General features: G+C 48.3%; 1 protein-coding gene across 3 annotated transcripts in view; it reads right to left on the reverse strand.

The window, feature by feature from the left end:
* Nucleotides 1–4,590: 4,590 nt before the first annotated feature.
* The window catches only part of palld (palladin, cytoskeletal associated protein), an 85,670-nt gene continuing 62,760 nt past the window's right edge, over nt 4,591–27,500 (reverse strand). For all 3 annotated transcript variants that reach the window (XM_042708912.1, XM_042708913.1, XM_042708911.1), the window contains one exon: nt 4,591–5,268. In XM_042708912.1, coding sequence (XP_042564846.1) covers nt 4,776–5,268 — 493 coding nt within the window. In that variant the 3' untranslated portion in view covers nt 4,591–4,775. The remainder of the gene's footprint in view (nt 5,269–27,500) is intronic.

Raw genomic sequence — 27,500 nt, forward strand, 5'->3', positions numbered from 1 at the left:
TGTGTGTGTGTGTGTGTGTGTCTGTCTGTCTGTCTGTCTGTCTGTCTGTCTGTCTGTCTGTCTGTCTGTCTGTCTGTCTGTCTGTCTGTCTGTCTATCTGTCTGTCCATGTGTGTGTGTGTGTGTGTGTGTGTGTGTGTGTGTGTGTCTGTCTGTCTATCTGTCTGTCCATGTGTGTGTGTGTGTGTGTGTGTGTGTGTGTGTGTGTGTGTGTGTGTCTGTCTGTCTGTCCATGTGTGTGTGTGTGTGTGTGTGTGTGTATGTTTGTGTGTGTGTGTGTGGGTGTGTTTGTGTGTGTAAGTTTGTGTGTGTGTGTGTGTGTGTGTGTGTGTGTGTGTGTGTGTGTGTGTGTGTGTGTGTGTGTGTGTCTGTCCATGTGTGTGTGTGTGTGTGTGTGTGTGTGTGTGTGTGTGTGTGTGTGTGTGTCTGTCCGTGTGTGTGTGTGTGTCTGTCTGTCTGTCCATGTGTGTGTGTTTGTGTGTGTGTGTCTGTCTGTCTGTCTGTCTGTCTGTCTGTCCATGTGTGTGTGTGTTTGTGTGTGTGTGTGTGTGTGTTTGTGTGTGTAAGTTCGGGTGTGTGTGTGTGTACCTGTGTGGCTGGCTCCTCCTCTTGCTCCTGTACATTTAAAACAGTGGCAGCGTTGTCTACTCCCAGCAGCCTGCGAGCCATCTTCTCCTCATAGGTTAACCTCTGAAAGCAGGGTTTAATGGGTCAGTGTAGGTTAGTGCGAGTTAGGCACACATGCCCACACACACACACACAAACACACACACACACACACACACACACACACACACACACACTCACTCTCTGTCTACCTGTATCTGTTTCTATCAAACATACACACATGGACACACAATCACTTTCGGCCTTTCTGTCTCTCCCACACATACACACATAAACACACACGCTTTCTCTTTCTCTCTGTCTATCTGTGTGGCCCTGTGTCTCCATCTCTCTCGAAACACAAACATATGCACGCTCGTTAACTGAAATTAGCAATTAAGGCACCATACCATACAAAAATCTGAATTTCCATTAAACACTCGACACATAATTTTATACTGTGTGACAAAATTATGAAGTTTGAACTGATTACATGATTTACATCTTACGCCATGTGTTGGTGCTCTGGCAATCAACAGTGAGGTTAAGTCTAGGGTGGTCTAACTCAAAGAACGCAAAACACAATCAGTGTATGTTATACTGATGCCTAATCTGAGCCATGGTGAATTCAAACAGGCTAATCTGCTAACAGGATAATCTGAACCATGTTGCCATGTTCAAACAGGCCCCGTGGCTAATCTGAGCCATGTTGAATTCAAACAGGCCGAGTGGCTCCTTGATTCTCAGAGAGGCTGAAGGATATGAGAGGGTTGTATGGTATTGGTCAAGAGGGATAGTCAGTTAATCAGTGTTAATGACATGTTACTGAACACCCTCATTCCCTAGTGGACCAAAACCACACACAAAACACACACACTCCTATGAGTACACACACACACACACACACACACACACACACACACACACACACACACACACACCTGCTGGCCATTGCTCATGCGCTCCTCTTTGAAGCGAAGTTTTCTCTCCAGGTCCTGGATGACGGCGTCCTTGGACCCTTGGATCTCATTGTCTGAAGCGATGCGTGTGTTTCTGCTTGGCTTACGCGTGAAGGCACTGCAAAAGGGAGAAGAGAAAGAGAAAGAGAGAGAGAGAGAGGAGAGAGAGAGAGAGAGGGAGAGATGGAACAGGAAAGAGAGGAGAGAATGGACAGTTAAAGAGAGAGGTGGAGAGAGACAGAATGAAAAGAAGAGAGGAGAAGGGGAAAGAGAGAGAGGGATGGAAGAAAACAAAGAGAATGAAAGAGTGAGGTGAGAAAGCACACTGACATTCCTCCACCACCCAATCGACCCGTCCACCACCCGTGGTTCCGAACACTGGAGCGAGACGCTTTACTGGATAAGTATGAATACACGGGAGGATTTACTGGATGACTGCATACTTTCAGGGATGATCTCACGAGGCTCTGGTGTAATGTCATGTGTATATGTAAACTTAATTACAGACTGCGAGTTTGTGTGAGTGTGTGTGTACGTAGGTGTGTGATAGAGAGCAAGAGAGAGGAAGAAGGTGACATGGTGCTCCATTTCTCTGCCTCTTAAGGCTTCATATGTACATCAGTGCTGGCTCGCCCTGCAGATGGCTTGGATAATCTCTGCTTTTAGTTTAGTTTAGTTCAGCTATCACCTTTGAGTCAGGCTGCGCTGTGCTTCTGAGCTTCCAATAAAACCCCTAAACATTGAGCCCAACTCTGCCTGTGTCCTCTTTATGTGGCAGTTGGTGTGGCCTATCTATCTATCTATCTATCTATCTATCTATCTATATATATCTATCTATCTATCTATCTATCTATCTATCTATCTATCTATCTGTAACTGTATTGAGGTCCAGTCTGTCTTGTGTAGCCTATGTTGGCTATCAGCTCTGATGCCCTGGTACCACATCACAGGGGGGCCCCACTCTGATGCTCACCCACAACGTGGTGACAGACAGCAGATCCAGTAGCTCCCTGCAACCCCCCCCCCCCCCCCCTCACCTCCACACTCCCCCCTCCTCCCCCCTCTCACCCCCACACTCCCCCCTCCTCCCCCAGGCTGCCAGGCGGGGGTTGCTCGTCTGTCACCCAGCCACCACAGAGCAAATGTTTGCCTGTCCCTCAGCAATCCTGTGTAAATACACCCTGTGCACCAGCCACAGCACGTACACACAGCCAGACACACACACAGAGAACACACATAAATACATATGGCGCACTCACACACAGCCAGACACACACACAGAGAACACACATAAATACATATGGCGCACTCACACACAGCCAGACACACACACAGAGAACACACATAAATACATATGGCGCACTCACACACAGACTAGACCCATTGCTACTAATCCTATGGTATATTGATACACTCAAGCTTGCTCAAAAACAAGGAAGGATGCGCTCGATCTCAGTGAGGAGGGCATGTATAGGTATAGACGTTCATACCACACAGAGATGTGTGTGTGTGTCTCAGCTCATGTGTGTGTTTGTGTCTCAGCTCATGTGTGTGTTTCTCTCCTTCCTTCCTTATCGGCTGTGGAATTTTGCACTGCTTCTCTTCATCACGCTCCCCCTCGGCTTGGAATGCCAGAAGGGCAAAGAGAGAGAGAAGGAAAGAGAGAGAGAGGGAGAGGGAGAGATAGAGAGAAATAGAGAAGGAGAGAGAGAGAGAGGAGAGAAGGAGAGAGAGAGAGGGAGAAGGAGAGAGAGGGAGAGGAAGGGCAGAGAGAGAGAGAGCGATAGAGGGCAGGGAGAGGTGGATGGAACGATGGATGGCCTTGACGGGGGATGTGTGTATCCCTACCTCTCTCTCGTTCTCCCCTCTCTCTATTCTCTTTCTCTCTTACTCGATCGTTCCCATCCTTCTCTGTGCAAGAGTGTGTGCTTTCTCTTGGCTCTTCATCATGGAGAACAGAGCCAGGTTCAGCTCCAGTGTGCTGAAGATGAAGATCGCTATCGCCAATCTAAGCACCCGAAGCTGACATAATACCATGTGATCCTTCAGTGTTTAATCGGCTGGGCCAGGAGTGGAATGAAATATACAGGATGATTATTTGTCCAAATGAAAGGTGATTACAATTATGTGTGTGTGTGTGTGTGTGTTTGGATGTTGCATTGCCATGTATCTATGTATGAGTACATATGTGCATCTGTGTGTGTGTGCATGATCATGCTGCGTTAAGCCTTCAAAAATCTGCCCCTAAATGTTTATTTGTCTCCACTGTTGTCCATGGTTTCATACAAACGCCTGCGTTTGACGTTATAATTGAAAAGGATAATATAGTGTACAGCATTCAGATGATGCTTTGTTTTGAAGCAACTCTCTCTCACACACACCCCCACACACACACACAGGCAGCTCTCTCTCTCTCTCTCTCTCTCTCTCTCTCTCTCTCTCTCTCTCAGGGCCCGGTCCTGAAGCGCACTTTGGACTTTTCCCTTCCATAAACATGCCTGGTAAGAATGTAAACATGTCATCTTCCACACGGAGCCAGTGCGGCAGCTGCACCAGAGGCCGAGGGTGCCTGAAGGCCGGAGGGTGGAGGGTGGAGGCTGGACGCTGGAGGCTGGAGGCTCTAAACGGCCTCTACTAACTACACTCTAGAAGCACAGTACACCTATAGGAGGGGATTACAAAGTCCAGTCAATACTGGAAAAAAAGATGAGGAGGCATCATGGCTGCACTCCAAGCATGGGGGTTGTTTTGTATGTAAATCTGACAGACAGTGTCCGTAATTGCATTAGCTGGGTCTTTGCTAACCATATAAGGACATAGCAACACAGTGATAGCCAAGTAACTCGTTAGCACCGAGCAAACAAAACTTCTGTTCTGCCCACGCTTGAGTTGAGAATGATTCAAGGTTGCGAGGTGTCAAGCATTGAGACATAAAACTCTATGAAACTCTATGCAAAGCAATGGATGGTGGGTACTCACACTACGCCATTGCCTTTGGGCAGACCCATGGAGTTGATGGGCGGGGTGGAGGGTGTGCTGGGCAGGACGGACACCAGGAAGTTGGCGGGCGACTGCGGGGTGGAGGTGAAGGGGGAGGACCTGTCGGAGTAGGTGGGGCTGGCGGAGACGGGCAGAGGAGGCGGCGGAGGAGGTGGCGGCGGGGGGAAGTCCTGCACGCCCGAGGGAGAGGACACGCTGCTGCCGCCGCTGCTCAGGAAGGGCGGGGGCGGCGGGGGGAAGGACGGCGAGGTGGGAGACTCCACGCTCCCTGCTTTGGCCAGGCCCGGCGACTGGAACGGGGGCAGCGCCACGCGGCCGAAGGGCTTGTGGGAGCTGGGCGGCGAGAGCGGAGAGGGCAGGCTGGAGCCCGAGGAGTTGGAGGACTGCGTGGCGTAGCCCCCCAGGGGACCCCCCCCACCGCCGCCGCCGCCACTGCTGCTGCCCCCAGGGCTCTGGGCGGCGATGAACTGCTTGGGCCGGGCGTAGTTGAACGTGCTGGTCTGCATGGCGTTGACCTCCAGCTCCTGGAAGGAGGGAGGAGGAGGGAGAGGAGGAGACGGGGGCGGTCCTTCCTGCGACTGCTGTGGCAGCTGTGGCTCCAGAGGGGAGGCGGTACTTCCTGTTCCAGGTGCTGCTGCCAAATGGCTGCTTCTTGCTGCTCCAATAAGATCTGTTCACGAAGCTGCTTCAGTTGTTCTGCGTTTCTGTAGAGATAAAGACGACAACAAACAAAAAAAGCAAAGAACGATTAAGATTATAAACTGTAGCTTCATCACAGGCTACAAAACACACACTGGCACTCTTTGCCATCTTTAGTTCACAAAGACAAGTGATTGACAGGTATATCATTAAACCCGGTGTTAATCATTTTCTCCTTCCTTTCTGCACACACACACACATCCATTACATCTCATCCACACCCTCAAGTGTGTCTCCAAATTCCTCTCCTCTTTCTAATTACGTGACATCGGAAAAAGAAGACGCAGTCCCTGAGTCATGCCGAGAGCTCAGTAGCTGTGGAGAGGAGACGATGTCACAAACAGCCGGGTGTCTAACGCACACACCCCCCCCCCACGGGTCGGCTCTTCCCGCAAGCCTGCAATCAGCACATACCTCGCCTGCCCCGCTAACATTCCACATCCTGTGGCAGGGAGAGCGCACTGCCACTGCAGACAACAGATAACACCACAGAGAGAGAGAGAGAGAGAGAGAGAGAGAGAGAGAGGAGAGAGAGAGAGAAAGAGAAAGAGAAAGAGAGAGAAAGAGATGGAGAGAGGGAAGATCGGCGGGTTGCGTCCAGAAAACATGCTGTTGCTACCCCTCCCACCCAACCTCCCCTCAACACACATACACACACACTCTATCTCTCCTTCACACACACACACACACACAAATGCTTCACTGAAAGGCCCCACTCAACTAGCTCCTTATTTGGGTTTGGGATGCTGTGTTTTGGCCCCAGCGAGGTTCCTGGAGAGAGTCGACGTGACGCTGACTGAGGCGTCCTGAGTGTGTTATTTGGGAGTGGGAGCCACACACACACACAGAGGCTGGAATGACAGGCCTCAACACTCTGCCCTCTCTCTGCTACCAGGGTGGGGGGTTGTGTGTGTGTGTGTGTGTGTGTGTGTGTGTGTGTGTGTGTGTGTGGTGTGTGTGTGTGTGTGTGTGTGTGTGTGTGTGTATCCAAGAGCTTATCTATCAGTGTGAGTGTGTGTATGTGTGTATGTGTGTGTGTGTGTGTGTGTGTGTGTGTGTGTGTGTGTGTGTGTCAGCCTTGCCAGAGACTGCCTCAGGAGAGGAAATAGTTGCAGTGGCTGTAGATGGCTGGTGGGTGGAGGAGGGACTGATACACTATCAGGGAGGCCCCTAAAACGTGTTCAAAACCTTGAGCTGTCAACATCACATCAAACAACAAAAAGAAAGACCAGACGAGCGGAAAAGAGGAAGGGAGAGAGAGAGAGAGAGAGAGAGGGAGAGAGAGAGTGAGGGAGGTCTGCGTTTCCACCCAAGCCCACCTCCCCTCCATATGGCTGGACTGTGGGGAAGAAAGAAAGAGAGAGAGAGAGAGAGAGAGAGAGAGAGAGTGGTGGATGGATGGACGGGTGGATGCACGGGTGGGGATACTTGGCAGTGCACTGAGCCCTGAGCGAGAGCTTTCACAAGGGTAGCGTCAGGGGCTGCTGGGGTCGCTGGCTCTCAGCTCCAGTGCGCTGCATTCACTTCACATGACGCAGAAACTCAGACCACCAGTGCGGCCACAGACTGAAGCCCTCCCGTGCTCAAACCCCACTCGTGATGGATGAGCCTCGCCGAAAGAGTGAGCACAAACCAGCTCTTAACTTTAAACACCCCCTCCATTCACCACTTGGCTAAAGTTAGGACAGTCTGATTTTAACCAGACAGACTTACAAGTACAAGGTACTGTTGTGAAAAGTAAGACCCAAACAGAAAAGGAGCCGACGATAACATAATTGGGGATGCAGTCGTGACAAGAAATGCAATTAAATCTGGGGAATGTCCCGGCGGTTTTGGATCCAAGTGGGCCTCACCCCGCCCCGCCGACCCAAACCACAGAAACCCGTGTCCGTAAAAGCGATAGGAGGAAAATTCACCGGGGTGGGGCCTTTCCTCACAGACTATTAATCACTTCCTATTAAAAGAACAGAATTACACAACTCAGCACGGCCGGTCCAGGAGGCCCACGGCCCTCTCTCTGGAGACCCAGTGGGAGCCAACGGACAGCAGTTTCCAATAGGGCCCTTGATTCAGCATTCCAGATTGGTAACTAGAACCCTGTTTGGCTCTGCAGCACTTGCTTGCGATTCCCCACGCTGTTGGTGTGTGTAGTTGAACATGCTGAGCTTGAGTTTGCGTGGGCGCTGGATGGTGATGAAGTATTGTGTTTTGTCACTGAGCGATGGCTGACCGCCGAGGTCGTCCTCTGCCTCCTACTCCTCCGGGCGGGCAGGCGGGCGTGAGCAAAACGAGCGACTCCTGCCCGAGATCACGTCCACACGGGGCGTAACCATGAAAATGACATTATGATGTTTACACAGTATGAGTGTGCAGGGGAGAGTCTTGAGGATGTGTGTGTGTGTGTGTGTGTGTGTGTGTGTGTGTGTCTGTATGTATGTGTGTGTGTGGGTGTGTGTGTGTGTGCGTGTGAAAGAGAGAGAAAGAGAGGGAGACAGAGAGAGAGAGAGAGAAAGAGAGAGAGAGAGGGAGGGAGAGAGAGAATGTTTCTGAATATGAGCATGAGTTTGTGTGCATGAGAAACTAGATCTCTCTTTCACATCTTGCTCCCCAACCCCCCCACCCCCACCCCCACCCCCACCCCCAACCCCACTCCTCTGGTCAGGGTGAAATTTATGAAGTAAATGTTCCAGTCTTGTGTACGCACCAAATTATATTCCCAGCCCCTCCGCCCCCCTGTCTGGTCGACTCAAATATTAGGGGACAGCTTTTATGCGTGCCAGAGGGCTCGTAAAATGCATTTCGGAACCTCAGGATTTCGAGGCCCGCAAAATTCAAATTCCAGAGAGCTATCTTTCAGACAGGGAGAGACTGTGGAAGACATGGAGTCTACGAGAATGTTCTGGGGCAGGTGGAATACCCTTCTGGAATGACTTCTGGGAAAGGATAATGGTAGAAAAACACCCTCACAGCTATTGTGTGTTGCTTCATATGAATCAGACCTGGAGATGTCCGACTGTGGGAAAGAGACGCTGGCTTTCATCTCGTGCGAACAGCGCACTTTGATGCATGGCGTCATTTATCTGTACTGAAAGGGTACATTTGATTCCCGTCGGCACAGCAACCTGTTCAGCAGGCCACTCAGACGCAAACGCAGACGCAGATGCAGACGCAGACGCAGACGCAGACGCAGACGCAGGCGCACAGCTGACCTACATGTGTCAGAGTTTAAAAAATTATCACAGGAGGGCAACACGGCACATCTTAAAAAAAAGACTACAAAGATGTGAGCTGCGTCTGTTCCGTCAGGTTCCCTCGTCGGTTCTGTCCTTCCCTTCCTGACGTATAGGAGGAGGCAGCGAGGAGAGCCTGTGGGCTCTTTGTCAGGAGGAACAGCGAGAGCCGGCGCTCCGCGAGGGGCCAGGGAGGGAAACGCCTGCTGGCTCTGTCAGTGGGGCTCCACTTGCAGTCCGTTTGGCCCTAATTGTCTCCAGATGCTGACTAATGAGACCGTTTTCTCTCTCCTTCCCACTCTCTCTCTCTCCCTCCCTCTCGCTTTCTCTATCTCTCTCTCACTTTCAGTTTTAAAATCGGACCAGGGGAAACCCTTGCAGTCCCCCTCCCAGTATATGAAACAACTGATAAGGCATGAATGTTCCCCCAAACCAGGACTGTCCTGGACGTAGTTCTCTCTGTCCCATGCACCTTTAAAGCACAAAGAAATATGACATGTCCTTATGAGGTATTAACAGGATAGAGAGACTTTAGGGTAGAGAAAAGTTCACGACAGGAAGCTTAAGGAACCAGCAACCATTTCAAAAGATGTCACGTCATGTCTACCGCTCTGCTATTTTCTAGAAGCTTCTTTGTTTGTCGAGGCTCTTTTGCTTCTCTTCCTCTGCCTCTGTTCTCCCTTTCATTATCCCTGCTATGTCCGACATGCGAGTGTGCACCAAAAGCCAGCTTTTACAGGAATAGTTTGGCAGCCGTTGAAAGTCAGCTCTCTGTGGCACTTTCTTGCCTTTTTTGGCCGTGCTCTCCTCACAGCGCGCGCCGGTGGAAGCACTTTTACCAGCGGTGCACAGAGGAGCTGCGGGGGACTCTCACTCTCACTCCCTCCCTCCCTCCCTCTCTGTCACTCTCTCCCCCTCTCTGTTTCTCTCATTCCCCTCTCTATCTCGTCCTTTCTCTCCCCCTCTGTTCCTCTTTCTCACTCCCTGTTTCTCCTTCTGTCAGTCGTTTACCAGCGGTGTGCGCTGGAGCTGCGGGGGACTCTCCCTCTCCCTCTCCCTCTCCCTCTCCCTCTCCCTCTCCCTCTCCCTCTCCTTCTCTCTCTCCCTCTCTGTCACTCTCCCTGCCTCTCTCTCTGTCTCTCTCATTCCCTCTCTACCTCTCTCTCTGTCCCTCTCTGTCCCTCTATGTCTCTCTCTCTCCTTCCATCTCTCTCTACTTCCTGCTCTCCCCTTCTCACCCTCTCTGTTCTCTCTGCCTCCTCCTGTCAGTTGTGCCCATACCTCCTTTACTGCCCGTGCATGTCAGGAATTACGAGAAGCCCTCGAAAACATGTTGCCCCTCTGCCTGGCTCTTTGCCTTCCCCCCCCCCCCACACACACACCTTTTTAATAACCCACCCTAATGATTTCCAGCCTGTGAGGAATATTGAATTGTAATATTGCACAGTGCTCCTCTTTCCAAAAATAACCCCCAGCCGTTTCCCTCCACTGCGTCTCCTTGGCCTCAGGAATCTGCGGTGAGAGAGAGCGACCAGCGTGGGCGGACCAGACCCCGGCCGGCCTGCCGTGCCGCGCGCGTGACATCATCACCTCGCCGTATAAGGTGCTCTTTTTCTCCGGGCTTCTCCCGAGTCCAAACAAACAGCCCTATTCACCAAAGGAACTGAGGCCAGTTTTTCCATCTCTTAAAATAGATCCATTTGTTATTCAGCTTAATGCACGACACAAGGCCAATCAGAATCAGAATCCCCACTGTTTGATCGGGAGAAGAAAAAGCAGATCTCCTGTGGAGGGGGGGGGGGGGGGGGGCTGACCACACTGGATGGTGTCAGCATTGATGAGTGTTCCACACGGCCTTGGCATGTCTGGGAGGCCCCTCACACAGCCAGGGGCGTCGGACCCATTTCACGGTCTTCTGTGAAGGGGTTAGACGGTGTCATGTCAGGCTGTCTGCTTGAGACACCTCCGAGTTTTACGAGCAACGGGGAAGCGAGGGCCACCCAACGTCTATCCCCTCACATGTTCTACCCTTTTTTCTTTCTCTTTTTTTTTTCTCCCGCTCCTTCCCTCCGTCGCTTTCCTTTTTGTCTTTGTCATTGCTGTTCATCTCTTTTCCAGCAAATAAAAAGAGATAATTTATTATCTCTGTAGTACAGATGCGAAAGAGAGAGAGAACGTGGGGGAGAGACAAGCTGTAAGACAGAAACTTGTCCCAAGTAAATATTTAGTCTTAAATCTGTCCACTGCCGAGCGTTACTGGTATTTGGTTGGACGACAGGGTCAGTCTCTAATCCTGATGTTGACACAGCAGTAACAGCTTCAGTGACAAACATGCTCTGTGCTGCGTTACGTACGACCAACGGGGCGCAGACGCTCGCATCGGTGCCAGAGCCTCGAATCTGAAAGGGTCAAAAGGTCTCCAGAGATGTGTCACAACAAACACACAACATACATACACACATACACACAAACACACACACTCACTTCCAAACTTGTCAGGTTCAAGTGGAGTAGGGCATTAGGTGAAAGTTTTCGGGACAGCTAATCGGTTCAGCAGATTAGGGAAATTGCCTGAAATCTTGAGTCTGATTCCCAGCTCTCCTAGTCCTTTCTTCTCTGCCTCCCTCTTTCTTCTCTCTCTCTCTCTCTCTTCTCGTTCCTCTTCCTCCTCCTCTTTTTCCTTCTCAGGCTTGTGGTGCACTGAGGCCAAGCCTGGAGAGAGCAGGCTTGCTGTCGCCATGCCAACGGTGCAGTGTTGTTCTCTTGAGTGCTGCGCCAACTGGCCCACAGAGTTTGAGAGTCTTTGAGTTTCAGTCGGAGAAAAAAAGAAATACTTCCCCCGGCCCAAACTGTACACTTCCACATCAGCAACATATCCCCTCTTTTTATTTTTTTCTCTTTCATCACTTTTCCTCTCTTGGACTGCTTTCCTTTTTCTGTTCTTATGAATCCTTTTTCTCTCGTCTTTCTTCTTGCTCTCTCCCCATTTCAGAGCAGAGAACGGACGTGGGGGAAAAAAAGGGCAAGGTGTTTTTTTTAAACTTGCACTTGGGGATCATTTGCAGCCATTTCACTCTCTCAAACACACACTCAAGCAAATATACAAACGCACACAAATGTTCTCTAATGCAATCACACACACACACACACACACACACAGAAGGCGAGAGAGAGAACCAGCCCTCAACACGACCCTCATTTTGATGTAGTGCTGTCTGACATGTTGGTTGCCACTCTTACAGCCATCAGTTTCTCATCTTGAAAAGGTCAACGTCCCTCTGCAGAGGAGGTCATATCGTCAATCAAAAGCAGACCTTCATGCTAAACTGAGGCCTCTCCAGCCAATCAATCGCTCCCTCTGCAACCCATAACCCACTCCTGATTGGTTAATAAGGTCATCACTCACTCCTGATTGGACGAGTAGTCAAGCGTAGCTGATTGCCGTGCTGTTCTGGTGTTCCCGTCTCTCTCTGCGTGACAGCACGACTGGCATCACTGACCTTGAAGAGGCCAGGATCATCTCCAGCGAGCCGCCGCCGCCGCGCTGCTTAGAGTGGAGCTCAGCTGAGGCAAACACTCTGGAGGTCTGAGCACAGTAAAACCCACAGACCTCTCTTCTCTCTTCTTCTCCTCCTCTCTTTCTTCCTCTCTCATTCTCTATCTCTCTCTCTTTCTGCCTGCCTGTCTGCCTGCCTGGCACTTAACAAACTTTGATCACGCACTCTTTAATCAGAGAGGTCTTTAATCAACACTTCTTTAACGCTGATGTTTACACTTGTTCCTGTTTTGGGGCCGACGACCCAGATGTCTTTTCTGGAAACAGACAGGCGTGGAAGGCCATTGAGGCTGCTTGGAAACTAAACAAATTGTTTTTCTAAAGAAGTTTTATACGGGAGTCATCTGATTGGCCCATGGAAGCAGAGCGCTTTAATGGGATTTCACCAGTGCAAAACAGGAAATCGCCACCGGAGGACAGGAAGTTGTTGAGCACAAATTGACAGCAATTATATTGTCCTTCTGTAAACAGTAACAGCAGAGCTGTGTGTCTGTCTGTCCGTGTGTGTGTGTGTGTGTGAGTGTGTGTGTGTGTGTGTGAGTGTGTGTGTGTGTGTGTGTGTGTGTGTGTGTGGTGTGTGTGTGTGTGTGTGTGTGTGTGAGTGGTGTGTGTGTGGTGTGTGTGTGTGTGTGTGTTTCTTTGTCTGTGTCTGTATATCTGTGTATCTGTGTGTTTTTGTGTGTCTGTGTGTGTGTGTGTGTGTGTGTATGTGTGAGTGTGTGTGTGTGTGTGTGTGTGTGTGAGTGCGTGCGTGCGTGCACGCACCCTGTTCACATTGTTGTATGCCAATAAAAAGTAATTGTTTTAAAGGGGAATGTGATGACCTCTCACATGACAAGCACGAGTAGCATCTGGTTTGACACAGCAGACACCGAAAAAAGAGAATCCAAAAGTATGGGAAAATGTGTTATTGGTGTGTGTGTTCAAAATCCACTTCAGCTTCGCCACCAGAAGTGTGCTGTTTTTGTGTTTGCACGTGTGTGTGTCTGTGTGTGTGTGTGAGAGAGAAAAACACAGGCCTGTCAAACGTGACTGTTTCATTTTCAAACGACCGAGCGGAACGCCAGACGCCACGGGTTCAAAAACAAACAGAGCCGCTCCGCACTGCCATGGCAACGTGATGTTGGCGGGCGCCATGACAGCGCGCCGGACTGGAAAAGAAAGGTGGAACAGGCCTCAGCCTTTATCTGAGGAGCATGCAAGGCAACCACAACCACACGGCGATGCCACACACACACACACACACACACACACACACACACACACACACACACACACACACTCACACTCACACTCACACACACACACACACACACACAGACACACACACACACACAGATGGTGAGGCGAACGGCCTGCAGGTAAGCGGGATGATCCTGTGCTACGGTGAAGTGCTCTGTTCACCTGTGCTTGATAATAACCCATCACGCCCGCAATGACATCATCATAATGACGTCACCCTGCCCACATCTCAAGCGAGCAGACAAAGTCCTCTGCACCTCCGAGTCTGACACTGACTATACATACTCTAGAGCTCTACAACTCCCTTTATAAAACACTGGGAATGGGTGTGGATTACAACGTAATTGTATTGTGTATGTGTGTGTGTGTGTGTGTGTGTGTGTGTGTGTGTGTGTGTGTGTGTGTGTGTGTGTGTGTGTGTGTGTGTGTGTGTGTTGAGTGCGTGTGTGTGTGAGTGTGTGAGTGCGTGCCGTGCGTGTGTGTGTGTGTATTGTGAAGAGACTCTGTAATGGTGGCTGGCTCTCTGATTAATGGATTTTATATGTGAACTTGATTTTTCTCATTATTTTTTCATTCATTCAATTGGTTAACATCAATCCTCTGCTGACTGTCTGAGAGTGATACGTGTGTAGGGTTAGCCATTCAAAACTAGATTAATTCCCACATGCGCACACACACACACACACACACACACACACACACACACAACCACACACACACGTACACACACACACACCACACACACACACCGTACACACACACACACACGTACACACACTCTTCTTTTTCTCTTTCTCCTTCTCTCTCTCCCTCTCTGGGCCAGACTCTGTGTCTGCCCATCCCAGTAGAATGGGCTCATATTATATTTTGAAGAAAAGCAGCAGTCTGCATTCTGATCCCTCCATTATGCCATTCTGTAATAGCAGAGCTGTCAATCAAACCAAGGACCAAGCCCAAGAGGAACACACACTCTCTCTCGCTCTCTCACACACACACACGCATTCTTGCCAACATGCCACACACACAAAAAAGCACGTACGCATCAACACACACACACACGAAGTTTGCCAAACTCAAATCCTATCGTTAGCCCTTATCGATCCAGGAGCTTAGTCACACCTGAAAACAAACACCTTGGATCAAGATAGAGGCTCCTGCTGCACGCAGCTTCTGCCACCAGTCGGCAGGATTGGTGAGCCAGGCATGCAGGCAGGCAGGCAGACAGGCAGGCAGGCAGGCAGGCAAGGGCAGGCAGGCAGGCAGGCAGGCAGGCAGGCAGGCAGCAGGGACAGGGGGGCAGGGGCAGGGGGACAGGGACAGACAGGCAGGCAGGCAGCAGGCAGACGGGCTCTCAGGCCTCTGGTGCTGCTCTGGGCTGCAGGACTGCTGCTGCTGCTCTGTCGGTGGCTGCCCCTGCTTTCCCCCAGTCATTTAAAAAGGCATATTTGACCCACATCTGCTCTCGGCACACGGGCTCACGCCCAAACCAAACTCCTCATATGAAGCTCCGGCTCGCTGGACTCCCTCGCCAGAGAGGACCGGAGCCTCAGGCCAAGTTTTCCATAAGATGTCAGGAGAAAGCACACTCTCAATGCTCTCTCTCTTTCTTTCTTTCTGACTTTGGCTTTCACTCCCTGACTTTCTCTTCTGCTACTCTCTCTCTCTGCTCTCTCTCTCTCTCTGTCTCTCTCTCTCTCTGTCTGTCTCTCTCTCTGTCCATCTCCAAGTCTCTCAATCTTGTTTGTCGTTTTTCTCCTCGTCCTTTGTCTAACTTTCTCCCCCTTTATCTCGCCCTCCCTTTACCCCAAATCATATTCCATTCCTCGTTCTTCACCTCCTCCTCCTCCCCATCCCCTTGTTCTCTCTCTCTCTCTCTCCCTCCGTGCCCCACCCCCTCTCTGTTTCAGTCTAATTGCACACACACCACATAAAACAGAACCAGACTGTTTTCTTTTCCCCCTCTGTAAAAGCAGCACAGAGCGTGTGTCTCATACTAACCCAGACGCAGTTGCACTCTCTCTCCTTCTCGCTCACTCCCTCTTCCTTCTCCTTTTGCACTCCATTTGCAGCTCATAGCTCACTCTTTCTTCCTCTGACTGTCCAAATCACTCTCTCACTTTCTCAGTCACTCTCAGTTCATCACCCATCCTACGTTGCTCTTAGTCATTTTCTTTCTTTCTTTCTTTCTCTCTCACTCATTCTCTCTGCCCCTTCTTTACTCTCACACACACACACACACACTTTGTCTCTCGCTCTTGCACACACACACACACACACTTTGTCGCTCTCTCTTGCACACACACACACTTTGGCTCTCTATTGCACACACACACACACACACACACAAATAACACACACACACACACACACACACACACACACACACACACACACACACACACACCACACACACACACACACACACACACCACTTTTCTCACTGGCCGTTTGCTCTTTGTCTCCGGCTCTCCATTTCGCTGTACTCTGTGCCTCCTTCTCTTTTCTAGATAACTCCATTCATCACTAAGAGCATGAATAGGAAATCTAACGTGACAAAGGACAAGAGAAAAAAGACAGGAATGAATCTTTCTCTCTCTCTCTCTCTCTCTCTCTCTTTCTGTTTTACCCCCTCCCCTTCTTCATTCGTACGCTCTGCTGAGAGGAAGAGTGTGTGTGGGGATGGCAGGAATGCGAGTTGTGCTTAAGACATTCTTCACTGGATGGAAGAAGGGAAGACATTGAAATCAAATGGGATTAGCAGCACAAGTGGAGCAGAGGAGGAGGTAAAGAAAGAGAAAGAGGAGGAGGAGGAGGAGGAGGAGGAGGTGAAGGACAGAGAGAGAGAGGGAAAGGACAGTTCTGAACAAGGAAAACACAGTCCGCACTGAGAGAAAGGGCAACAAAAGTAGTCATTAAAAAGCTACAAAACTCCCCTAAATATGCTTGAGGAGACGTGGAGCTACACAAAGCTATGCTGTGAACTGCATCAAGGAAGGACGTCAACAGTTCTCTCCCTCCGTTTGAGAGAAGAAGCACAGGCTCAGGCATAGTTAACATATTTCAGACACAGAAGAAAATAGAGTCCCTGGCACAGGATCGGGTGACAACAACATATGCAACCCCACTCCTGCCACAGGTCAATGTTCTATTGCCCTTTCACTGTTCAAAGGGCACCATCTGCAGATTGGAACACTGAAAAATAATAAAGTACAACGTTTCGGTGCCAGCCCGCTTATCATGATTGATACCTGGCTTAGAAAAACAGGTCTCACACACACCACACACACACACACACACACACACCACACAACACACACACAACACACACACACACACCACACACACACACACACACACACACACGCACACACTCACATACACAAACACACATCACACACACAACACATACCTAAGTAATTTCTATCGGCCAGCCCAAAGCAACAGCAGCAGATACTGCAGCCATGTCGAGCGCCTGCCTGTGGAACTGTTTACTGTAACACTAAACTCAGGCCACAGTGAATGAATGGGCCATTTCCTCCAGCTCTCCTGTTCACCGCACTCAAGCTCAAACATATGCTTTAGAGATTAAGCAGCCGGCAAGTCAGACAAAGCACACACAAGCCTCTCTGCCTTCTCTACATCGCCCCTCACTCTATTTCTCATTCTCTCTGTCTCTGTCTCTCTGCCTCTGTCTCTCTGTCTCTCTGTCTCTCATTGTACCTCTCTCTCACACACATACAGTCAAACAAATACATCTCCCCTCACTCTATTACTCATTCTCTCATTCTCTCATTATCTCTGTCTTTACCTCTCTCTCTCTCTCTCTCTCTCTCTCTCATTGTACCTGTCTCTCTCGCACACATACAGTCAAAGAAATATTATCGTAAAGTCACACTTTAAACCGTTCAGCAAGTCAAAGATAGAAGTACCTTCATGAAGATAAGAATGAAGAATGACGAGTTTACGATCTGACAGGCTGATATCCAGTACATTTTTTAGCAAACAGCAGTCACTTTTCAAAGTGCTTCTCCATCACAACAACCCCAATTCAAACAACCTAACAAACCAAAGAATCTTAACATCTATAATCTATTCTTCAGTTACTTTAGTACTTAATACTACTTTAGTCTTTAATCGGCTACTTAAGATATATATCTCCTTGTTCTATCACCTGTGCTTCTAAAAACAGTTTCTAAAAAACATTAAACCACTATTTCTTTTCTTTCTATTAGATTCCATTAATATTTGTAACTTAAGTCATGAACCTGACAAGACTTTTCTTTATAAAAAAGTGAGAGTTGTTTTGTACCTTCAGCACTGCTCAGACGAGTCCTCCGGTGGCTGGCTATTTCCCTCCTGCAGAGAGTGTGTGTGTGTGTGTGTGTGTGTGAGTGTGTGTGTGAAGACTAAGCTCTTTGCCGGTCTGCCGGGTAGGCTCTGGTATATATGACTGCGCGCAGCCAGACGGTGACAGACTGGGCTTCTCTCTGCCTCTGCATGAGTCAGGCTGAGCCTGTCTGAGCGCCTGCGTGTCACAATAAAAGTCCGCATCAGCACTCTCTCTTTTCAAAATAAAAGTTTGCCAGTTGTTCTTAAAACTAAGGCTTGTGATCACATTCGAAGGACATTTTGAAGAATTGCCCAGATGGAGTATGGGAGAACAGGGAAAGAAAGACAGGGTGTGTGTGTGTGTGTGTGTGAGAAAGGGAGGAGGGGAAGAGAGGCAGAGTGTGTGTGAGAGAGAGATTTGGCTCTTTGAAAGATTTCACTATTAAAACAAAGTTATGGGAGAAAAGAGGAAAAGGAGGGAGGAAGGGAAGGAGAGGGAAATAAAAGGAAAGGGAGGGAGCTGAATTCTGTTCGCACTGATTTTAACTCTAGCATATATCAAACCACCCCCTGTGAGTCTGATCTGACACGTAACAATTAACTCCGATATTTTTCTTCCTCTGTTGAAGTCTGAACAAAGAGCTGTGGAAGACTTCTGCCCCACTTACTATGATCTCATTTCACATACTGCAATTTACACACATTAACAACACTGTCAAGAATGAACTGAATGAACAACACTGAAAATGAGCTAAATCACATGCTGAACACGTCCCCTGTGGAAACTCCAACACCAGGTACGTCTTAACACCACTGCCTGTATCGAACCAGCGGCCCAGCTGTCCGGATATTCACCCCGGTGCGCCGTAATTGAAGCACACACACAACACACCTAGGCTTAGCGGACACCTGGACCCTCCTGCTGTTTTAGAACCCTGTACGGTAATGCAGACGCAGCAGACATTCCTCTGCCCATGACCTCTCTTTGCGCTCTCTCCTCTCTCTCTCCCCACCTTCTCTCTCTCTCTCCCACCTTCTCTCTCTCTCTCCTCCCTTCTCTCTCTCTCCCCTTTCATCTCTCTCTCTCTCCTCCATCTCTCTCTCTCCCTCCTTCTCTCTCTCTCTCTCTCTCTCTCTCTCTCTACCTCTCTCTACCTCTCTCTCTCTCTCTCTTCTCTCTTCTCTCTTCTCTCTCTTCTCTCTCTTCTCTCTTCTCTCTCTCTCTCTCTCTCTCTCTTCTCTCTTCTCTCTCTCTCTCTCTCTCTGATTTCGGTGGATAGGCTTTCCATAAATAAAACGCATGTGTGTTCTCCAGGGGTGGGATTTTTACACACAACGCGTCAGTGGTGTGATGTGAGTCAAGCGTGCATTCTTCATTGCTGTTCAGATGTGCAACGGCTACATTTAGGGAGGAGAGCACAAAGTTACACAGTGGGTCACCACTAGACCCCCCCCATGTCTCTCTATCTCCATCCTTCCCGTCTCTCCTCTCTCTCTCTCTCTCTCTCTCTCTCCCTCTCTCTCTCTCCTTCTCTCTCTCCCCTTTCATCTCTCTCTCTCCTCCATCTCTCTCTCTCCCTCCTTCTTTCTCTCTCTCCTCCCTTCTCTCTCTCTCCCCTTTCATCTCTCTCTCTCTCCATGTCTCTCTCTCTCCCTCCATCTCTCTATCTCCCTCCTTCTCTCTCTCTCCCCCCTTCTCTCTCTCTCCCCTTTCATCTCTCTCCCCCCATCTCTCTCTCCCCCCTTCTCTCACACGCCCCCTGGCTCCTACCCAGCATCAGACTGATCATTTAGGGTGAATCGGTTTGAGGTCAAGTGATGAAGACTGGGACCAATTTGATGTTTTTCAATAAAAAGTTTTAAAAAGTCTAAGCAACTCTCCCATCCCTCCCTCCCTCCTTTCTCTCTCTCTCTTTCTCTGATACTGTTCAAACTCACTGATGAGGATTGAGCAGCAGTGTGTGTGTGTGTGTGTGTGTGTGTGAGAGTGTGTGTGTGTGTTTGTGTGTGTGTGTGTGTGTGTGTGTGTGTGTGTGTGTTTATGTGTGTGTGTGTGTGTTTATGTGTGTGTGTGTGTGTCTGTGTTTGTGTGTGTGTGTGTCTGTGTGTGTGTGTGTGTGTGTGTGTGTGTGTGTGTGTGTGTGTGTGTGTGTGTGTGTGTGTGTGAGAGTGTGTGTGTGTGTGAGAGTGTGAGTGTGTGTGTGTGTGTGTGTGTATGTATGACTGTGTGTGTGTGTATGTGTGTGTGTGTGTGTGTGTGTGTGTGTTTGTCTTCTGGTTGTTCAGTCATGAAGGTCGCGTCAGGATTGCTGTGTGCTTCTGTCACTCACTGATCGCACCAGGGCTGCCCCTTGCCTGCCCTTCAAAGATATCGCTGATTGACTTCATCCGGAAACAATGCAATTCCCAGTGAGTGTGTGTGTGTGCGTGGTTGTGTGTCTTGAGTTTGTGCGTGTGTGGGTGTTTGTGCGTGTGTGTGTGTGCATGCCTCCACTCCCAGGGCTCTCTCCAGTGAGAGCTGATCTCAAACTCCCAAACAGAAAGTCTGTCAAACCTTACAGTTTCCATGCTGTCAACTCTGAAGAACACCATCAGTCTCCCACTTTAACCTCTAATTCTCCAACATCCCCCCCCTCTCTCCCTCTCCCACTCTTTGTACCTCTCACTCTCTCATTCTTTCTCTCCCTCTTGCTCTCTCACACACTCTTTGTGCCTCTCTCCCTCTCTCTCTCTCTCTCTCTTTCTCCCTGTTTTTTTCTGATTCACTCCTTCACTTGTTGCTTCCTCTCCTCTCTTCCCGCACTTGCTGTTTTTGCTATTTTTCCTCTCATCTCTCTCGCTTTTCCCCCTGGCATTTCTATCTCTTTTCTATCTTCTCTCTCACTCTCTAATCTCTCTCCCTCCCTCGTTCCCTCTCACTCCTCTCTTGTTAGGTCTCAGGCACACTCCTTCTCTCCGAGGCCTACTCTCAGCTCTCTCCTCTCTTCCTTATTTGGAAACCTGCTCCATTCCACGCGGGTCATTCCAATCTCACCAGCCAATCAGACGCTTCGCCACCAATCTCCCAGCCAATCCTGCATCTGCCCATTTCCTTTTAAGGACTGACCAATCTCTTCAGCTTTCATGACATTTAAGAAGATACTTTCCCTCTTTCTCTTGCATCCCCTCTTTTCCTACATGAATCATATAAGCATCCTTTCACTTATCTTTGCACTTATTTATAGAACTATTCCTCACACACACATGCGTGCATGCATTGCACCCACCTTCACACTCCTCAGGTAAACACATGTGCAGGTGTGTAAAACACACAACCTATAGCAAAGCAATGGTGTGCTGAGCATTCAAACAGACCTCTCATTCTGCTCCACACACACACACACACACACACACACACACACAAACACACACACACAAATACACACACACTCACACTCACACACACACACACACACACACACACACACACACATGACCTCTCATTCTGTTCCTCCAGCCTTCTGCCCTTCTGTGAGGAAACCCTGCTCTCTACATAAAACTCAACATGCATGTGCATCTCTTTAACACAAACACACACACACACACACACACACACACACACACACACACACACACACACACACACGTATGATGCATGTGCATCTCTTTAACACTCGCCCTTTCGCTCCTCCGTAGGAAAAAAAAAAAAAGACAGAAAGAAAAACAAAACGAACAAAAAAAAAAAAGAAAAAGCTCCCAGCACACATGCAACGCTGTACAAGAAAGTGATTGTTAATACACCATTAGAGACTTTACAAGCTACACCTCATAAACGCAGCCTCACTGCCGAGCGCGAGGGTTGAGTCACAGGGTTGATATGCAACCGGAGCCGGCAGAGGGATGGAGCCGCCGCCGCCACCATGAGCTGACCGAGGTCCTACCGCACACACACACACACACACACACACACACACACACACACACACACACACACACAAACATAAACACACAACCATGGTTGTAATTTCAAGCTGCTTCCCCTTTGAACATCAGTGGGACAAGATGCCCAGGCATCGAAGCGTGCTGATCTGGGGGACTTTCTGGGGAGCTCAATGACAAAGCAAACCCACACCAGATGCACTCTGGGAGCGCAGCTCATCTGCAAAGCACACTACTTAATTTCCTGTAGTTCTACTGCAAACCACACTACAGTACGACTGTTCATTTCCTGTAGTTCTACTGCTCGTGCACCCTGAGGCAGAGGCACATGTAGCATGTTAGCGCCCGATTCGGGAGTCATTTCGTCGCAACGCGCTTAAAAACATGGCATGGTATGTATGAACAAATTGCATATGACCAAAACCACATTCTGCCTGCTGCAGGAGCGCAGGATGAAAAGTAGCGCTCTTCTGATTTATGCATGTGCATTATATGCATTACGGCAGGGTCGTGGAAAGAGTGGGAATTATTTGAGAGAGGAGAATTATGGGAGGAGTGACTGATTAGGTATTCAAAAATGAGGTGAAAATGTACCACCTTTTAAAAGCAGGCGTAATCTGGATTGTGTGTTAGACGTGTGAATAGGAGAAACTCCCAGACACGACGGCATCAGGCATTCTGAGCACATTCCCATTTGTACCATCTTAAAAGCAACCTTTACTTCTGTTTGCCTTGTTTGTTTGTTGTTTGTTATGTCCTGCCATCGCTTTTTCAGTTCGTCCTGTTCCCTGTGTGTAGATTCCGTTTAGTCGCGGGCGTGGCGTGGCATACGCTGATTACGCGATCAGCCACAGGTTTAGTACATTCAGTCCTAACAAAATGAACAGCAAATGAACTGGCCCAGTCGCTGTTCACACAGAGACACTGGTGGGCTTGCATGTGTGTGTGTGTGTGTGTGTGTGTGTGTGTGTGTGTCCTGTTCACACAGAGACACTGGTGGGCTTGCGTGAGGGCATCTAACCCATCACTACAAACAGAGGACACACACACACACACACACACACACACACACACACATGTAAAGACAGGGCGTCTAACCCATCACTACAAACAGAGGACACACACACACACACACACACACACACACTCATAAACAGAGGACACACAGTACGGCAGCACATGTTTGCAATCGGGACAAAGACAGCATCTCGGCCTCTGCAGTGTGCAATTTAGTGAAAGTCTGTGTACGTGTGTGTGGTGTGGTGTTGGTTCTGGTGTTTGTGTGGTGATGGGGATGTTTGGGGGTTTACAGGACGATGAGCAACTCTCGATGGAGGGCGGCTGACAGTTTGTTCCAGTTGTCTGCCGTTCCCGTGGCGACCACCCCTGCAGGAATTGGAGCTATGCGGCATGGGTCTGAATCCACATGCGCTAAGAGGCTCTTTAACACACACACACACACACACACACACACACACACACACACACACACACACATGTAAACACGTACACACACAGACATAAACATGTACACGCACACAAAGAGGGATACCCACAAACATGCACACCACGTACACACATAAACACACACACACACTGACATATACACACAAATAGTTGCATAAACAGGCCCTCTGTGTTTTTCTAAATGGCTGCATGTTTTTACAGTTAATACATGGCCGAGTGGATGTAAATATTTGCGTTCTTTATTTGAATGATGTTTTGTGTGGATCAACATTTACATACTCAATTATTACTTTATTTTTGTTTGTTTGGGTTTTTGCCCTATCCCTGTCCCTGCGTGTTTATGTGTGTGCATGTATGTGTGTGTGGGTTTGCACAAGGGGTGGCTCGTCCATTTAAGCAGATAGAACAATGCTTTGTTTATTTCTTATTATGATATTTCATATTTGTCGAGGAACTTTAAGTAAAAAGTAAAGTGTAAATGTAATGTAAGTTGTGTATGAAAGTGACTGTTTAAGGGCTTATTTTTCAGAAATATGGGGGGGGGGGGGGGGGGTTAATCTCTGACCTCCCTGGCTTTCACGGATTTACAATTTTATGCTTCATACTCTATTTCAACCAGCAGCCGCCACTGGTATGTGCCCTTGTGTGTCAGTGTGTGTCAGTGTGTGTCAGTGTGTGTGTCAGTGAGTGAGGAACTCCTAAATTCCTGGCAGGCCCTGACCCCAATCTGACCCTAATCTCAACTCTTTGCTGGCAGCATTTTGTCCTCACAATAGCAAGCCTGACCTCTGACCTCAGGAAGCTAATTGCCCTTCCCCGTCCGTGGCATGGCCTTGACAGGGCTGACACCTTTCGCTTCCTGTCAGGACACAGAACGTTCCAGAGCCTGAGATCTCCACGTCACTGTGACGGGTCAGACGGACATCACCCAGCTGCCTCATAAAATCAGGACCGGATTCTTACAAGCAATAGATTTCTCGCTCAGCAAAATCACTCCAGGTCAACCGAAACACAAAGAGATAACATTACCAATGCATTTGTAGCTCAGCAGAATCATTCAATGCCAATATAAGACCAAATCTTCACTAGCAAGAGAAAGCCAAGTGCCAAACGCATTCCAAGTAACTATAAGACCCAAGACCAGTAGATTGCTACCCTCCAGGTCTATACCGGACCAAATCTTTACTACCAGCAGATTTCTACATCCTTAATGCGATCTCAGTGAAATGCAGTCCCAAATTCCCACTGGCAATACATTTGTTGTTTACCAAAACACACTCCTAGTATCGACTGTATATCCCGCTCGAGCACTGTGACAGCTGCACGCCCCTCTGTGAGTGAATGACTGGTGCATGAGTGAGCAGAACACTCCGGAAGAGAACAGCTGTCTGGCGGAGCCTCTCCCCGTGTAAGAGGCAGTGAGTGACACTGACTTGGCCCGCTTCCCTGGAAGCGTTTGTGCTCCACAGGCTCTTCCAGGAATGCAATTGTTGGGGACTAACAGGCAACTTTGAGTCACCCCAGCGCACGGCGAGTCATTGTTGCTCGAGTCTGTTGAGAAATGTTGAGAAAGTTCTCTTTGCTGAGCTAGGATCGACACTCCTTACAGTTTTCTGTCAAATGTCCATTTCCTGAGTCCTGAAAAAAAAAAAAGAAGCAATTTCCTATCCATTTTCAGTGGTCTGTCCTAGACAAAACATTACCACCTCGTTCATTTTTTAGTCCGGCATTTGTGTGTTGAAGATGCCAACCCTATTCTGACCCACTTCTCCCTCAGCCTGAACCATACAGTATGTCTTTCCATATGACTTGCTTGAGTTTGTACAAGAAAACATTACGCTGTCTGAAAGAGTTACGATCATAATTCTTTGAAGACACTGGCTCTGTGTGGTACCTCCTTTACAGTTTTATAGAGGCACATTTCAGCGAGACATACTGTATGATGCTTTGTTCTTGAGAAGTAACCGTTCATTAAGGCGCTGATGGCTCTTCGGGGGTTAATGCTGGGGTGTGTGTATTTGAGAGCCGGCGTCTGGCGTAACTCTGTACAGTCTCCAGAAAAGCATGCTGGAACTCCCCCCACACACACACACACACCCAGAGGACCCAGAAATGGTTCCAAGACAAACAGAGAGAAAACAAAATATTTACTAAAACTCCGTGGTGTGTGAAGAACCTATTTCGTCTGTCAGTGTTTGATAGCCTGTCTTATGAAGGGCTGATTAAAATATTAAATGTGCGCTGGGTAATTGCTGCTTTGCTGCTTGTGAAAAACGTTTGACACCCACATAAAGGATTAGCATACCCAGCAATCAAGTCTTGTGTCACAACAATCATCCTTTAGGGAGAAATGACACCTTATGCTTATATTTGCTTAGTGTTTGGTCGCATAAAATAGATTTAGAAATCGACTGTTGGAGGAATTTCCCATGTGTGTGTGTGTGTGTGTGTGTGTGTGTGTGTGTGTGTATGCATACGCGTGTGTGTGTGTGCGTGTGTGTGTGCGCATACATACGTGTGTGTGTGTGTGTGTGTGTGCATGCGTACGTGTGTGTGTGTGTGTGTGTGCGTGTGGTGCGTCCATGCGTGTGCGTGTGTGTGTCTGTGTGTGTCTGTGAGCGTGTGTGTGTGTGTGTGTGTGTGTGTGTGTGTGTGTGTGTGTGTGTGTGTGTGTGTGTGTGTGTAGTTTTTCTGGCTGAGGGATGCTCAGCTCATGGAAAATAGATTTCTAGGTCCCCCTAGCTTTGATAGGACACACCACAGCTCAGAATAACTGTACACACACACTTTCTCCCTGTTATTCCCTCTCTCTCTCTCTCTCTCTCTCTCTCTCTCTCTCTTTCTCACACACACACTCACACACACACACAGTAGCGCACACACACACACACACACACACACACACACACACACACACACTCACAAAGAGACAGGACTTCTTGGTTTTGACTGGCACAAACATGCTATAATCTGTTTGCAATGCAAACAGGACTAGTGAAATGTCACACTGGCCTAACACACACATTTATCACTGAAGGTAAACTGATACCAGACTCTGGCCAGAGGTCCCAACTCATCTATCACACACACAGACACACACACACACACACACACACTCACGTACACACACACACACACACACACACACACACACACGTACACACACACACACACACACACAACACACACACACACACACACACACACACACACGTACACACACACACACTCACACACACACACACACACTTGCAGACAAACACACTTTTCCCCTGTACAGGTCCCTGTTCTCATCACTCCATCTCTCTATCTCTGTACCTCTCCCTCCCTCTCTCTTTTCCCCATCTTTCTTTTCCAAGTTCCAGGTGTTATCAGTGCCGTGTGATATGGTCTCATACACTGTCAAATGTGTGCCTGTAGATCCCTTGTGTTTCACAGAACGAGTCCCATAAATCAGGGGAAGGATGCCCACCTTCATAGATATAGACATAAACACACACAAAGACAGACAGACAGACTAACACACACACACACACCACACACACACACACACCACACATACACACACTACGGAGACCAGACCATAGTGTCACCTGGTAGTTTTTACATTATATGCAAAATTTGTGTAAATTTGGTTTTTTTTGTGACGTAGCAGAGGAGTTCACCGGCCCCATGTCTGCACAGTTTGATTGACAGCTGCCACAACCTCTTGACGACTGCCCTCAATGCTCTCTTCTAAGCCATAGGATGAAAGTTAGGCCAAGCCGAGGCATGTTGCATTTGTATGAACCAGGTTGCTGTTTTTAACGTGGCGCTATTAAATGAAGTATAAACTATTAAGTGAAGTATAAACTATTAAGTGAAGTATAAAGTATTAAATGAAGTATACACTATTAAATGAAGTATAAACTATTAAGTGAAGTATAAAGTATTAAATGAAGTATAAACTATTAAATGAAGTATAAACTATTAAATTAAGTATAAACTAATAAATGAAGTATACACTATTAAATGAAGTATAAACTATTAAATGAAGTATACACTATTAAATGAAGTATAAACTATTAAATGAAGTATACACTATTAAATGAAGTATACACTATTAAATGAAGTATAAACTATTAAATGAAGTATACACTATTAAATGAAGTATAAACTATTAAATTAAGCATAAACTATGCCGCAATGGCTTAAGCAGCCATGTGTTCTTATTTCTGACCATTAGAAACCTAATGGCCAATGAAAATGTGGGACATTATCTCAATATATGGGGGGTGGGACGAAGGGTCAAAATGGTGTACAGTACAATACAAAGCGGGACATCTGGTCAACACACACACACACACACACACACACACACACACACACACACACACACACACACACACACACACACACACATACACACACACACACACACACACACACCACACACACACACATATCAAGCCTCACAAAGAGAAGACCAGCAGAACACACTGACCTCACACAGATA

This window comes from Clupea harengus, chromosome 10, assembly GCF_900700415.2.
Source record: "Clupea harengus chromosome 10, Ch_v2.0.2, whole genome shotgun sequence".
NCBI lineage: Eukaryota > Metazoa > Chordata > Actinopteri > Clupeiformes > Clupeidae > Clupea > Clupea harengus.